Here is a 15874-nt window from a genome sequence, read left to right as displayed (position 1 = left end):
CTTGATATTTATTGCATTTACATTAAAATATGACATAACAGCTACATCACCGCCTCTTTGTGTGAGTTTTTTGTATCTTTTAATGTAAATGCAATAAATATCTAGTTTTAAATTATTCCCTTAGGCTGTGCATGGTGCATTATATTTACACATGAACTGTGGTCCTTTTTTGGGGTTACCTCTTTTTTATTGTATATCGCCGGTGGATGCTAACGATTACAGATGTGTCCGTTGTACATGGTGTTTCATTCACCATTGAAGGACGACAATGCCTACTCCGGATTTAAAAGGCACCCTTTAGTTTCTTGCATTGTTGACCCTGAGCCGTCAGGTATATGCCTTTGTACATTGCATATATATATATATATATATATATATATATATGTGTGTGTGTGTACATATGTATTTATATGTGTATATATGCTATTTACAGACATATATACACACCTAGAAACACATGAATAGATATGTAAACATATCTAGACATACAGTATATAGAGGTGCATTGGAGCCCTTAGCAGTAGATGAAAACAAGAAAAAGTATATTTATGCAATATCTAAATGTAATAAAGGTTCTAACTATGTATTTATTGTAAATATTTGACATTCCAATGTTCTGCACATAGCAGAAGATCTTCTATGTATTTCTAAATAGATATTCATACATATATCTGTACATATCTATACCTATATATAATCATGTGTATATATATATATATATATATATATATATATATATATATATATATATATATATATATATATACTGTATATATATATATATATATATATATATATATATTTACATATATAGGTATAAATATATATTTGTGCAAAAAAAAATAAGACATATCTAGAAATATGTAATTATGAATAAATAGAACATAATCTCTTATGTGAAGAACATTGGAATGTGAAATATTCCTGTTTTCATGTCGGGTTAGCGCAAATTAGAATATGCAATCAGGTTTGCACAAAAGGGAGTGTTAGTTTTTTTTCTTCACTTTTTTTCCTCCATTGACTTCTATAAGGGAATATGTGAACACGCTTACAATATTCTACATTTTTTATGCTTGTTGGGTTAGAGCAAGAACGGAAACAGTTTGCTTTCAAGTCGTGATATGAGTGCAACCTGACAAGCACAAAAAGCTTACTTCTAGAGGAATTAATGCTCAAGCTGAAGCGTTAATTTGCGCTCCACTCTTAATCTGGCCCTTAGTAATTAGTAGTTACAAAACAAAAACAAACAAAATCAGTGCCCAGCATGTGCCCCTAGTAAATTTCTTGGGAGTTTTAGTTTATTCTGTGATTTGTTTCTGATTAAATATCATGAACAGGATATTCAATGTGAGGCCAACTATGTTTTAGCTCATTTCTAAAACAAATGGACATAAACTACTGAATAAATGTCTGATGACTCTGATTTATTTGTTAAAATAATAAAAAACAACTTACTAAGTTTAGGGGGAATGGCTGAATACTCTGTCCCACCAAGTTAAACCTTCACCAGCTGCCACTGCTTTTGACATTGCTCCTAGACAATACTAAGCAGTGCTAATACGTTAAAAGTTGTAATCCCCAATGAACCACCTGTTTGGAATCCGTCTATCTTCATACTGTCATAACAATGAGGATTCTGAGGTGTAGAGTCAGGAAAGGCACCAAACAGTCATAATACTTCATAATAATTCTTCAAACAAAACAGAGAAGGCTCTTGATGATGAATAAACCACTTACATATCTATAGCATTTTGCATTGGAATTCTAAGATGCTACTTTAAAAACCAAAGAGTAAATATTAGAAGAATAATGAAATTGAATAGGGAAAAGGGTCATGAACTTTTGTGGGAGAGGTCTAGATTTTCTTTTTTTTAATGGGTCACACTCACAAGTTATTTTTGCACCCAGGTATCCAGTGACTTATTGCTCAATGTAATGTAATTACACACAGGTATTCAGCTTGCACATTCTAATCAATCAGTTAAGCTATTACCTAGTATCAGTATTATACTTTTTTGTAGTTCATTGAATTGGTTTTGACATTTTCTTTATCCCTTAATATAATTAACTTACCTCTTTTTCTTTTCTTCAGGTGTGTTCTTTCCTTAGGTTTCCATCAGTTATTATGGATAATGAGTCTGATACATATGAGTTTCTACTAGTTGGATTTCCAGGTCTCCCACAGAAGTACCACACCCTGGTTGCTGTAGTAATGTTCACTGTGTATCTCATATCACTGTTTGCAAATGGTGCTGTCATTGCACTGATAGTCTGGGGAAAACATCTTCACCAACCAATGTACATAATTATAGCAAATCTTGCACTTTCTGATCTACTGTTTGACACAATAACTTTACCTAAAATCATTGCAAGATATTGGTTTGGGGCAGGGTCCATATCTTTCTTTTACTGTATGTTCCAACTCTTTTGTGTCCATTTTTTGGGCTCAGTTGATTCCTATGTCATAATGATGATGGCTATTGATCGTTATGTTGCTATATGCTTGCCACTGAGATATTCAGCACTCATCACCAATAAACGCATTTTCTATATTTCTGGATCACTAGGAATCGTTGTGACTTTAAGCCCTGCTCTAACTGCCATCGGGTATGCGCAGTTCCCATACTGTAGCTCTAGAAAGGTCAACAACTGCTTTTGCGTTAGCATGGCTATAACACCTCTGGCCTGTGGGGATACTTTATGGCTCAGCAAAATAATTTTTATTTTTGCATTGCTTGTACTACTTTTGCCATTATTCTTCATTATCTTTTCTTATGTCGCCATTATATACACTGTCTGCTCATCCATTGCATCTGGAAAACGTTGGAAAGCTATTTATACGTGTACCACCCACCTGTTTATCATTGGCATGTACTATGGTCCTCGATTATTTGTTTATACAGCATTTCAACTAAAATTCATTTTTAGTCTTGATATTAGTGTTTTGCTTCTTTTTCTCTACACTTTCATTCCGCACATGGCAAATCCTATTATATACTGTCTCAGAGCAAAAGAGATAAGGCAGACAGCTGCAAAAATATTTAAATTGAGGTTTAAAAATTAATATAAATGAACAAGACAAAAGCAATTTCATTCTGCTCTGACTTTCCATACAAGGGAGTTATAACAAGGAGTTAGACAAAGGAGTGGAAAACAGAAAAAAGTGCTTTAAAATCTCACAAATTAACTGCAAACATGCTAAACTTTCTAATGTCTACATTAACCTTTTCCTCCCTTCTCCTTAAAGTCACAGCTCCTCCTTTCACAAACAGCACTCAGACAATTCATATTTCTTCTTTTCTTCTACCTTCCCCCCTCTACAACACACATGGACACTATTCCTATCTCACTTACCTCAGCCAGCCAAAAGCTTAAACACTCACATAAGACACAATCTCATCTTCTTTCGCTCACCATCTTTCTTCTTCTTGCAGGTGGGGATGTCTCACCTAACCCAGGTCCACCCTCTGCTTCCCTCAGTTCACTACCCCAAATGACACCTCATACACCTTGCCCACGTAACCCTCATTAGTACACCGTAATTCTCTTGTGCCCTTTGTAATGCACGCTCTGTATGCAATAAGCTTACATCTATTCACAACTTATTTATTTCAAGTTCACTTAACCTGTTAGCCCTCACTTAAACTTGGCTTTCCTCCTCTAACACAACTGCTGTAGCCTCTCTGTCCTATGGCGGCCTGCACTTCAGTCACACTCCCAGGCCAGGAGACAAACAAGGAGAGGGAGTAGGAATTCTCCCGTCTCCACACAGTACATTTCACTGCATTCATTCACCCCCTCTCTTTCCTTCTCATCTTTTGAACTTCATGCTATCAGCCTCTTCTCCCCTGTAGCTCTTCGTGTTGCAGTTATCTATTGGCCTCCTGAACCAGCATCACAATTTCTGGACCACTTTGTAGCCTGGCTTCCACATTTTCTCTCTTCTAATGTCTCTTCTCTCATCTTAGGGGACTTACCCGTTGATAATTCTAACATGCCTGCTGCCTCTAAACTTACAACCTCTTTTAGACTACATCTCCAACCCACTGTGAAGGCAACTCAATAGACTTGGTCTTTACTAATCTATGTGCCATTTACAACTTCTTTAACTTCCCCTTTCCTCTCTCTGACCACCATCTACTAACTTTCTCTCATACTCTACCTGCTATATCTTTGCAAGCCCTAAAAAAACTGCTACCTTACAGGAATTTAAATGACTTGGATCTCACAGACTTTTCCACTCAACTTAATCCTTTGCTCTTCGACATTTCATCCCTCTCTTGCCCAAATCTCGTGGCTTTACAGTATAATTTGGCACTAAAATCAACACTTGACAAAGCTGCATCCTCCACTGTTCGCCGTACATCAATCACTCGACAGCAACCGTGGAACACCAAACAGACCAGATATCTTTAGCGATGTTCACGGGCTGCTGAATGGCAGTTGAGGAAATCACGCACATGTGCTGATTTCCAGCATTAGAAATTCATCCTTAAGTCATACAACTCTGCCCTCAGCCTGGCCAAACAAGTCTATTTCTCCTCCCTTGTGTCATCTCACGCATGCAAACCAAGAAAGCTGTTCTCAACCTTTAACTCCCTTCTATGTCGGCCTGCACCCCCGCTCACTACCAAGCTCACAGCTCAGATTATTGCTGATCACTTCAAAAACAAAATTGACACCATTAGAAAAGATATCTGCACCTCACACCCCTTAAACCAGCACTCCTACCCACCCCTTCTGTTAGCAAAGCTATATGCTACTTCCCTCTTCTAACAGAGAAATAAGTATCTGTTCTCCTATCTTTGGCTAATCTGCCCACTTGACCCTATTCCTTAACAACTTCTTTCCTCTATCTATGCTTCACTAACCCCTACCCTAACTCATCTCTTTAACCAATCTCTCACCACTGGCACATTTCCTGAAACATTCAAGCATGCGTCAATTATACCAATCCTAAAAAAAGCCCTTGCTTAACCCCTCCGCCCCTTCTAACTATTAACCAGTCTCCTTACTTCCCTTTGCTTCAAAATGATTGGAACGACTGGTCTATAATTGGCTACATTAATTTCTCACAACTAACTCCTTACTTGATTCACTACAATCTGGTTTCCTCTTTAAACACTCAACAGAAACCGCTCTTACTAAAGTAACAAATTACCTGCTATCAGCTAAAGCAAAGGGCCACTACTCCTTACTAATTCTTCTTGACCTGTCCACTGCTTTTGACACAGTCAATCATTCTCTTCTCCTAAAAATGCTACATTAATGTGGCATCCGAGACGCAGCCCTCTCCTGGTTTGTCTCATATCTCTAAAACCGCTCGTTTTCATTTTCCTTTAACAACATATCTTCTGATCCTATGCCTCTCTCAGTTGGAGTACCGCAAGGCTCTGTCTTGGGACCCTTGCTTTTCTCTCTCTATACATCCTCCCTTGGAAAATGTATAGCCTCCTTTGGATTCCAGTACCACTTATATGCTGATGATACCCAAATCTATGTTTTCCTCTCCTGATATCTCTTCCTCTTTACTCAACCAGATTTCCAACTGCCTCTCTGCAATTTCCTCTTGGATGTCTTCACACTACCTCCAACTCAATCTGTCCAAAACTGAGCTACTTCTTATTCCCCCCTCTTCGAGACACAAACACCTGACATTTCTCTGATGGTTGGAGACTCAATTCTCAACACCTCGCACCAGGTCCACTAGCTTGGGATCACACTTGACTCAGAACTCACATTCAACCCACATATACAAGCTTTTACCAAATCCTGCCGTTCACACCTATGCAACATTTCCAGAATTCATCCCTTCCTTACTCAAAAAACTACAAAAATACAAATTAATTCCCTAATTTTGTCACGCTTTAATTATTACAATCTACTTCTAAATGGTCTTCCAAAACACTGCCTCTCCTCCCTCCAATCTATTATGAATGCTTCTGCTAGACTCATCCACCTAAGTCACTGATCTACATCAGCTGCTCCACTCTGCCAGTCTCTACACTGGCTCACCATACAATCCAGAATACAATTTAAAGTATTAATCTTAACTTACAAAGTACTCAACAGTCTAACTCCCAACTATATTTCCTCTCTCATCATGAAATATTCCCCATCCGTCCTCTTCAATCAACCTCTGACTTATGTCTCTCCACTCCTGTTATTTCTACATCCCACTCCCGTCTCCAAGACCTCAATTGCTGCTCCTGTCCTCTGGAACTCTCTACTCGACTCCATAAGACTGTCTCCAACCTTGTATAGCTTCAGACGCTCCTTGAAAACCCACCTATTCAGAGAGGTTTACCATCTCTCCTCTATCTCTCATCCTAGCCAAACTAATACATGAACTGCCAGACTCACTGCTGCACCTTATGTCTCTGCATCCTAAACCTGTAGACTGTGAGCTCTTTAGAGCAGGGCCCTCTTCCTCTTGTACTAGATTTGTTTAGTTTTGTTATGTTTTGTATTTTACCACAAATACTTGTCATTGTATACCCCAATCATTGTACCCAGCACTACGGATTTTGGCGGCGCTATACAAATAAATGATAATAATAATATTCCATATTCTTATATGTCAGTACGTGTACGTGTCAGAAGTGTGCAATCTAAAAGGTCATTTTTTATGCTGAAATGGAAAATCAGTGTATTTACCTGAATTGCCTTCACTGCTTTTCAGCAAAGTAAAACATCATTACAATGGGAAAAAATAAGTTATTTTGGACACTTCAATTAAAAAAAAAAAAAAAAAAACATGTCTGCATGGGGTTTACCATTGTGTTTCAAAAAAGAGTGACAAATACCACTATCCATATTTGCTGATTATTTTTTTAGTATTTTGCAATGAGGTGACATTTCCACCACTTAGCCAATAGCTGTGCTAGCATAAGGCACAGTACCATATGGCTAGTATGGCTATTGGCTAAGAGGTGGAAACGTCACCTCATTAGAAAAAAAGTCTGTAGCGACAAAAAGGTAACTTTCACACAGTTTCTTTTTAAACTGATGAATGAAAGTCACCATTATGTTTAGTACTGGTAAAGCCTAGCATTTTTTAAATCACTGAAGACGCACTAGAACTAGCAAAGCTCATCATGATTTTGTTTACAGGGACATTATAGTCAAGTTTTTGGACTCAATGTACTTTGTTTATGCAACTTTTGAGCCCTTACAGGGCCAAGCCTGCTTAAAACACATAAAACACCTCATACATGTTTGTTCGGGGGGATTAACAAGTCCCACTCTTGAGCGATTCGTTGTATGAGAGAAAGAGCGGCATTGCACATGCAAGTGCTTGTTTAATGATACATCTGGGCAGCAGAAGACCAGCAGTGTTTGCTGTCTATTCACCGTACATACGGCCATTTCTCAATATATAATTCACTTTAAAAAAAAAAAATCAGGATCCTGTCTTGAATAATCCAAAGTTTTCTTGCTCCACCATAGTGGACAAAATTTGGGGAAAAAAAATCTAGAGACACTTTGCAGCAGAACCACGCCCATGTATGGTTTACATAGCTCCACCTGCTCCAATACACCCCAAAACAAGCTCATAAAACACTAGTAGAATAATTTAGCCTTATTGATTGCTTAAAGGCATAGGAAAGTCAAACTTAAACTTTTATGTTTCAGATACAGCATGTCATTTTTAATTTCACTTCTATTATCAAATTTACTTTGTTCCCTCTGGGACTTTTTAAAGAAAAGAATGTGTACATATGTTCAGCAGCAGCAAGGCACTACTGGGAGATAGCTGTTTATTGGTGCTACACTTAGTTGTCTTTTGCCATTGGATTACTAGATGTTCAGCTAGCTCCCAGTAGTGCATTGCTGCTCTGGAAATGGCTTTATGTGTTCATAGGTTAAACACATGGTTATATACAATCAATAGTGCAAAAATATAATTAACACATTTTCTTTTTGAACTGTTATAGGGTTAAAATATTAACCTTTCAGCATCTGTATAGCAGGACGCCACAAAGTACAATAGTTTATATACATGTTACACAGCCTGAAATAAAGAGGCTCAATAGCTGATATGAAAGACTCCCATTTCTCCAGTGGAGGGTTGCTTTAAAGAATTAACGTTGATGACCAATCAGTTTTGCACAGTTAATTGTATTTGTACTGGGAGAGTGTTAACATGCAGTGGAAGCCAGAAAGCATAGTTAGGGTTAACATACATGGAGGAATAAGTGATGGACAGTATTATATGTAATGGCAAGATAAGTAAGCAAGGTTAGGGTTAATATAGATGGAGGAATGAGTGAGTGACATTGTTATATGTAATGGTAGGATCAGAAAGCATGGTTAGGGTTAATATAGATGGAGGAATGGGTGAGTGGCAGTGTTATATGTGAAGACAGGATCAGAAAGCATGGTTAGGGTTAATATAGATGGCGGAATGGTTGAGTGACAGTTATATGTAATGGTAGGATCAGAAAGCATAGTTAGGGTTAATGTACATGGAGGAATGGGTGAGTGACAGTGTTATATGTATAGACAGGATCAGAAAACACGGTTAGGGTTAATATAGATGGTGGAATGGGTGAGTGACAGTTATTTGTAATGGTAGGATCAGAAAGCATGCTTAGGGTTAATATAGATGGAGGAATGGGTGAGTGACAGTGTTATAAGTAATGACAGGATCAGAAAGCATGGTTAGGGTTAATATAGATGGAGGAATAGTTGAGTGAAAGTTATATGTAATGACAGGATAAGAAAGCATGGTTATGGTTAATATAGATAGAGCAATGGGTGATTGGCAGATATATGTAATGACAGGTAACGAAAGCATGGTTATGGTTAATATAGATGGAGGAATGGGTGAGTGACAGTGTTATATGTAATGACAGGATAATAAAGCATGGTTAGGGTTAATATAGATGTTGGAATGTGTGAGTGACAGTGTTATATGTAATGCCAGGATAAGAAAGCATGGTTAGGGTTAATAAAGATGGAGGAATGGGTGAGTGACAGTGCTATATGTAATGACAGGATAAGAAAGCATGGTTAGGGTTAATATAGATAGAGCAATGGGTGATTGGCAGATATATGTAATGACAGGTTACGAAAGCATGGTTAGGGTTAATATAGATGGAGGAATGGGTGAGTGACAGTGTTATGTGTAATGACAGGATAATAAAGCATGGTTAGGGTTAATATAGATGGTGGAATGTGTGAGTGACAGTGTTATATGTAATGCCAGGATAAGAAAGCATGGTTAGGGTTAATAAAGATGGAGGAATGGGTGAGTGACAGTGCTATATGTAATGACAGGATAAGAAAGCATGGTTAGGGTTAATATAGATAGAGAAATGGGTGAGTGACAGTGTTATATGTAATGACAAGATCAGGAAGCAAGGATAGGGTTAATATAGATGTATTGAGCAAATGACAAGTATTATATGTAATGACAAGATCAGGAAGCATAGTTAGGGTTAATATACAGTACCTCACAAAAGTGAGTACACCCCTCACATTTTTGTAAATATTTTATTATATCTTTTCATGTGACAACACTGAAGAAATGACACTTTGCTACAATGTAAAGTAGTGAGTGTACAGCCTGTGTAACAGTGTAAATAACTCAACACACAGCCATTAATGTCTAAACCGTTGGCAATAAAAGTGAGTACACCCCTAAGTGGAAATGTTCAAATTGGGCCCAAAGTGTCAATATTTTGTGTGGCCACCATTATTTTACAGCACTGCCGTAACCCTCTTGGGTATGGAGTTTACCAGAGCTTCAGAGGTTGCCACTGGAGTCGTCTTTCACTCCTCCATGACAACATCACGGAGCTGGTGGATGTTACAGACCTTGCGCTCCACCACCTTCCATTCAAGGATACCCCACAGATGCTCAATAGGGTATAGGTCTGGAGACATGCTTGGCCAGTCCATCACATTTTCCCTCAGCTTCTTAAGCAAGGCAGTGGTCATCTTGGAGGTGTGTTTGGGGTCGTTATCATGTCGGAATACTGCCCTGCGGCCCAGTCTCCGAAGGGAGGGGATCATGCTCTGCTTCAGTTTGTCACAGTACATGTTGGCATTCATGGTTCCCTTAATGAACTGTAGCTCCCCAGTGCCAGCAGCACTCATGCAGGCCCAGACCATGACACTACCACAACCATTCTTGACTGTAGGCAAGACACACATGTCTTTGTACTCCTCATCTGGTTGCCACCACACATGCTTGACACCATCTGAACCAAATAAGTTTATCTTGGTCTCATCGGACCACAGGACACGGTTCGAGTCCATAGTCTGCTTGTCTTCAGCAAACTGTTTGCGGGCTTCTTGTGCATCATCTTTAGAAGAGGCTTCCTTCTGGGACGACAGCCATGCAGACCAATTTGATGCAGTGTGTGGCGTATGGTCTGAACACTGACAGGCGGACCCCATGCCCCTTCAACCACTGCAGCAATGCTGGCAGCACTCATACGTCTATTTCCAAAAGACAACCTCTGGATATGACGCTGAGCACGTGCACTCAACTTCCTTGGTTGACCATGGCGAGGCCTGTTCTGAGTGGAACCTGTCCTGTGAAACTGCTGTATGGTCTTGCTCACCGTGCTGCAGCTTAGTTTCAGGGTCTTGGCAACAGGGGTCAAGTCCTAAAAAAAAAAAGTGTGGGAACTCACCAAGACTTCCACCCCCCCAAATTTATTATTGTTTTATACACATACAAACACTTACATACACACACACTTTATTTTTATGAATATAATCTATACACTTTGGTTAATGAAAATTAAAACCAATGAAGGGTTGAATGGTTGCCTTTGGGCCTGACACTCTTCCTCTGTCACAGAGTCTCACCCACTTAAGGTGCAATAGTCCTATTTCTGCTGAGGGGAGCTAAATAACCCCAGAACAAGCCTCACAGAAATGTAAGCACCATGCGTTCCACACAGTGCAGGGTGATAACACAGCAGGACCGCTGACAGGCTTGCATATAGTGTATTGCAGGAAGTGTTACTGCCCAATACTAGTGGATCTCACTAACCTTTTAACTAGACTGTTCTCCAACAGTGTTTACTGAAGTGTTTCTATTCACTGTCCAGAGGGAACTTAGTTCCCTGTGCAAAAATAGTGCAGGGACTTCCTTCCCATGCATTCCCGCTGGACTTGACCCCTGCTTGACAATCTTCTTACAGCCTAGGCCATCTTTATGTAGAGCAACAATTCTTTTTTTCAGATCCTCAGAGAGTTCTTTGCCATGAGGTGCCATGTTGAACTTCCAGTGACCAGTATGAGAGAGTGTGAGAGTGATAACACCAAATTGAACACCCCTGTACGCAATTCACACCTGAGACCTTGTAAAACTAATGAGTCACATGACACCTGGGAGGGAAAATGTCAAATTGGGCCCAATTTGGACATTTCCACTTAGGGGTGTACTCACTTTTGTTGCCAATGGTTTAGACATTAATGGCTGTGTGTTGAGTTATTTTGAGGGAACAGCAAATTTACACTGTTATACAGGCTGTACACTCACTACTTTACATTGTAGCAAAGTGTCATTTCTTCAGTGTTGTCACATGAAAAGATATAATAAAATATTTACAAAAATGTGAGGGGTGTACTCACTTTTGTGATATACTGTAGATGAGAAAATTACAGTGTTATATGTAATGATAAGATTAGGAAGCATGGTTAGGGTTAATATACAGTATATGTAATAGGAGAATGACAGTGTTATATCTAATGACAAGATAAGGAATCATGGTTAGGGATAATATAGATGGAGGAATGGGTGAGTGACCGTGTTGTATGCAATCTCAGGATCAGAAAGCATGGTTAGGGTTAATATATATGGAGGAATGGTTGAGTGACAGTGTTGTATGCAATGTCAGGATCAGAAAGTATGGTTAGGGTTAATATATATGGAGGAATGGTTGAGTGACAGTGTTGTATGCAATATCAGGATCAGAAAGTATGGTTAGGGTTAATATAGATGAGGAATGAGTGAGTGACAGTGTTGTATGCAATGTCAGGATCAGAAAGCATGGTTAGGGTTAATATAGATGGAGGAATGAGTGAGTGACAGTGTTATATGTAATGACAAGATAAGGAAGCATGGTTAGGGTTAATATAGATGAGGAATGAGTGAGTGACAGTGTTATATGTAATGACAAGATAAGGAAGCATGGTTAGGGTTAATATAGATGAGGAATGAGTGAGTGACAGTGTTGTATGCAATGTCAGGATCAGAAAGCATGGTTATGGTTAATATAGATGAGGAATGAGTGAGTGACAATGTTATATGTAATGACAAGATAAGGAAGCATGGTTAGGGTTAATATAGATGAGGAATGAGTGAGTGACAGTGTTGTATGCAATGTCAGGATCAGGAAGCATGGTTAGGGTTAATATAGATAGAGGAATGAGTGAGTGACAGTGTTATATGTAATGACAGGATAAGATCAGGAAGCATGGTTAGGTTAATATAGATGTAGTGAGAGAATGACAGTGTTATATGTGAGGACAGGACCAGGAAAGAGGAAGCCAGAATTAAATGGTGAAGTGGTGAATTGCAGTTATAGTTCAATTGATCTGGGTGTGGTTTATATAGGCAGCCTTGGACAAAAATAATAGGAGCGAGGGGCTTTTGACCACAGGGCAGGCCAATGCAGAATAGATAGGGTAGTGGTTAGGTCAGTGGGAGGTGTAAATGGAAGGACATAAATACGGAATAGTAGGAAGTAGTGGTCCTTTCACCTTGCTGATCCAGGACTATTAAATTGTACCTGGAATGGTGCAGCTGCAAGAGGTCAGCATTTAAAACAACATCAGCACTAAATGGAAAATGCTCACAGAGGATGAGTGATAAAGTTTATTGAAGAAATGCAAAAAATAAAGGATTTGATTTGATACATATGTCATGTGATAAGAGCAAACAATCACCTAGATTATGAGTTTTGCACTATACCGGGTGCGTAAAGAATGCAAAAAAATGAGCGGTATCGCACTTTCCATAGTGCTGCCAGTACAAGTTACTGAAAAACCTCCTTGTGCTGTGCGGTATGGTGCGTTAAGCTCCATACCGCACAAATGCCAAGGGCTGAGTTTAGGTGCTCGTGCACGCTTCCCCCATAAACATCAATGTCGAGAAGGTGTCAGAAAAAAACTAACACCTGTGATCACGGAATGGCAACCCCATTGATGTCTAAGGGGAAAAGAAAGTTACGTTTAAACCTAACACCCTAACATAAACCCCTAGTCTAAATACCCCTAGTCTGCTGCCCCGACATCGCTGACACTAAATAAACATATTAACCCCTAATCCGCCACCCCCGACATTGCCGGCACTAAATAAACCTAATAACCCCTAAACCGCCGGCCCCCAAAATCGCCAACACTATATAAACCAATTAACCCCTAAACTGCCGGTCTCCCACATCGCCAACACTATAATAAACTATTAACCCCTAAACCGCCAGTCCCTCACATCACAACTAATAAACTAAACCTATTAACCCCTAAACCGCCGCCCCCCACATTGCAACTAATAAACTAAACCTATTAACCCTTAAACTGCCAGCCCCCACATGGCCAACACTATATAAACCTATTACCCTTAAACCGCTGGTCCCCCACATCGCCAACACTATAATAAACTATTTACCCCTAAACTACTGGCCCCCACATCACAACTAATAAACTAAACCTATTAACCCCTAAATCGCCGCCCCCCCCACATCACAACTAATAAACTAAACCTATTAACCCCTAAACCGCCAGCCCCCACATCGCAACTAATAAACTAAACCTATTAAAGGAATAGTAAACCCCATAATTTCCTTTTGTGATTCAGATAGAACATACAATTTTAAACAACTTTCCAATTTAATTCTATTATCAAATTTTCTTCATTCTCTTGTTATCCATTGCTGAAGGGACAGCATTGCACTACTGACAGGAAGCTGAAAATATCTATTTAGCCAATCACAAGAGACAAATGTGTGCAGGCACCAATTAGCAGCAGCTCCCACTAGTGTAAGATATGTGCGTATTCTTTTTTAACAAGGGATACTAAGAGAACAAAGCACATTTGACAATAGAAGTGAATTTAAAAGTGTCTTTAAATGACGCGCTCTATCTGAATCATGCAAGTTTAATTTTGACTTTCCTATCCCTTTAACCTGATAAACCGCTGCCCCCCCCCCATTGCAAAACACTAAATTAGACTATTAACCCCTAAACCTAATACCCCTCTAACTTTAAATTAAAAGTACAATATAACTATCTTAAAATAAATAAAAACTTACCTGTGAAATAAAAATAAACCTAATATTAAACTATAAATTAACCTAACATAAATATTCTAATAAAATAAAATAAGCTACAAATTAAAAATCCTAAATTACAAATTTAAATAAACCTTACACTACAAAAAAAAATTAAAAAATCTAACATTACAAAAAAAATCACTAAAATTACAAAAAATAAAAAATCACTAAGAATACAAAAAATGAAAAATTGAAATTAACCAAAATAATAAAAATTACACCTAATAGGCCTATAAAAACAAAAAAAGCCACCCCAAAATAAAAACACCCTTTAATCTAACAATAAACTACCAATAACCCTTAAAAGGGCCTTTTGTAGGACATTGTCCTAAGTTAAACAGCTCTTTTACCTTAAAAAATACTAAGTCCACCCTCTAACAGTAAAACCCCACAGCTACCAAACCCCCCAAAATAAAAAAAAATAACTAAAAAACACTAAACACTAAAAAATCCTAAATTACATAGTCCCCCTAACAGTACCCCCACCCAACAAACCCCCAAATAAAAAAAAAACTAATTCTAAATAGAAATTCTCTCCGCCTGAATGAAGATAGGTGTCCGGACTTCAGGAACTGTGAGTAGATAGTTTTTTTTTTTTTATTTCATGTAATTGGCAAGAGTCCATGAACTAGTGATGTATGGGATATACAATCCTAACAGGAGGGGAAAATTCCCAAACCTCAAAATGCCTATAAATATACCCCTCACCACACCCACAATTCAGTTTAACAAATAGTCAAGTAGTGGGTGATATAAAAAGGAGTAAAAAGCATTTAAAAAAAAGAAACTGGAAATATAATTGTGCTTTTTACAAAAAACATAACCACTACAAAAAGGGTGGGTCTCATGGACTCTTGCCAATATGAAAAAAATTAATTTATCAGGTAAGTTCTTACATAAATTATGTTTTCTTTCATGTAATTGGCAAGAGTCCACGAGCTAGTGATCTATGGGATATTATTACCCAAGATGTGGAACTCCACAGAAAAGTCAATAGAGAGGGAGGGATACAAATAAAAACAGCCATTTCCGCTGAAAAAATTAAATCCACATCCAAAAAAATAAGTTTTTCTCATAATTGAAAAGAAAAAACTTAAAACATAAGCAGAGGAATCAAACTGAAACAGCTGCCTGAAGAACCTTTCTACCAAAAAACTGCTTCCAGAGAGGCAAATACATAAAAATGGTAGAATTTAGTAAATGTATGCAAAGAAGACCAAGTTGCGACTTTGCAAATCTGATCAACTGAAGTAGAATGAGCTGTGATTCTCTGAGGCGGAGCCTGACCCGACTCCAAATAAGCATGATGAATCAAAAGCTTTAACCAGGATGCCAAGGAAATGGCAAAAGCTTTCTGACCTTTCCTGGAACCAGAAAAGACAACAAATGGACTAGAAGTCTTCCTGAAATATTTAGTAGCTTCAACATAATATTTCAAAGCTCTTACAACATCCAGAAAATGTAAGGATCTCTCCAAAGAATTCTTAGGATTAGGACACAAAGAGGGAACAACAATTTCCCTATTAATGTTGTTAGAATTCCCAACTTTAGGTAAAAATTTAAATGAAGTCCGCAAA

At 38.3% G+C, this 15874-nt stretch overlaps 1 protein-coding gene across 1 annotated transcript; it reads left to right on the top strand.

The window, feature by feature from the left end:
- The first annotated feature begins 2125 nt into the window (after positions 1-2125).
- LOC128652698 (olfactory receptor 52K1-like) lies at positions 2126-3064 on the top strand. The gene has a single exon (XM_053705629.1). It carries the CDS (start codon positions 2126-2128, stop codon positions 3062-3064), a length of 939 nt encoding a protein of 312 aa, XP_053561604.1.
- The last annotated feature ends 12810 nt before the right edge of the window (positions 3065-15874 follow it).

Source organism: Bombina bombina, chromosome 3, assembly GCF_027579735.1.
Source record: "Bombina bombina isolate aBomBom1 chromosome 3, aBomBom1.pri, whole genome shotgun sequence".
NCBI lineage: Eukaryota > Metazoa > Chordata > Amphibia > Anura > Bombinatoridae > Bombina > Bombina bombina.
This window is presented reverse-complemented; position numbering and strand designations above follow the sequence as displayed.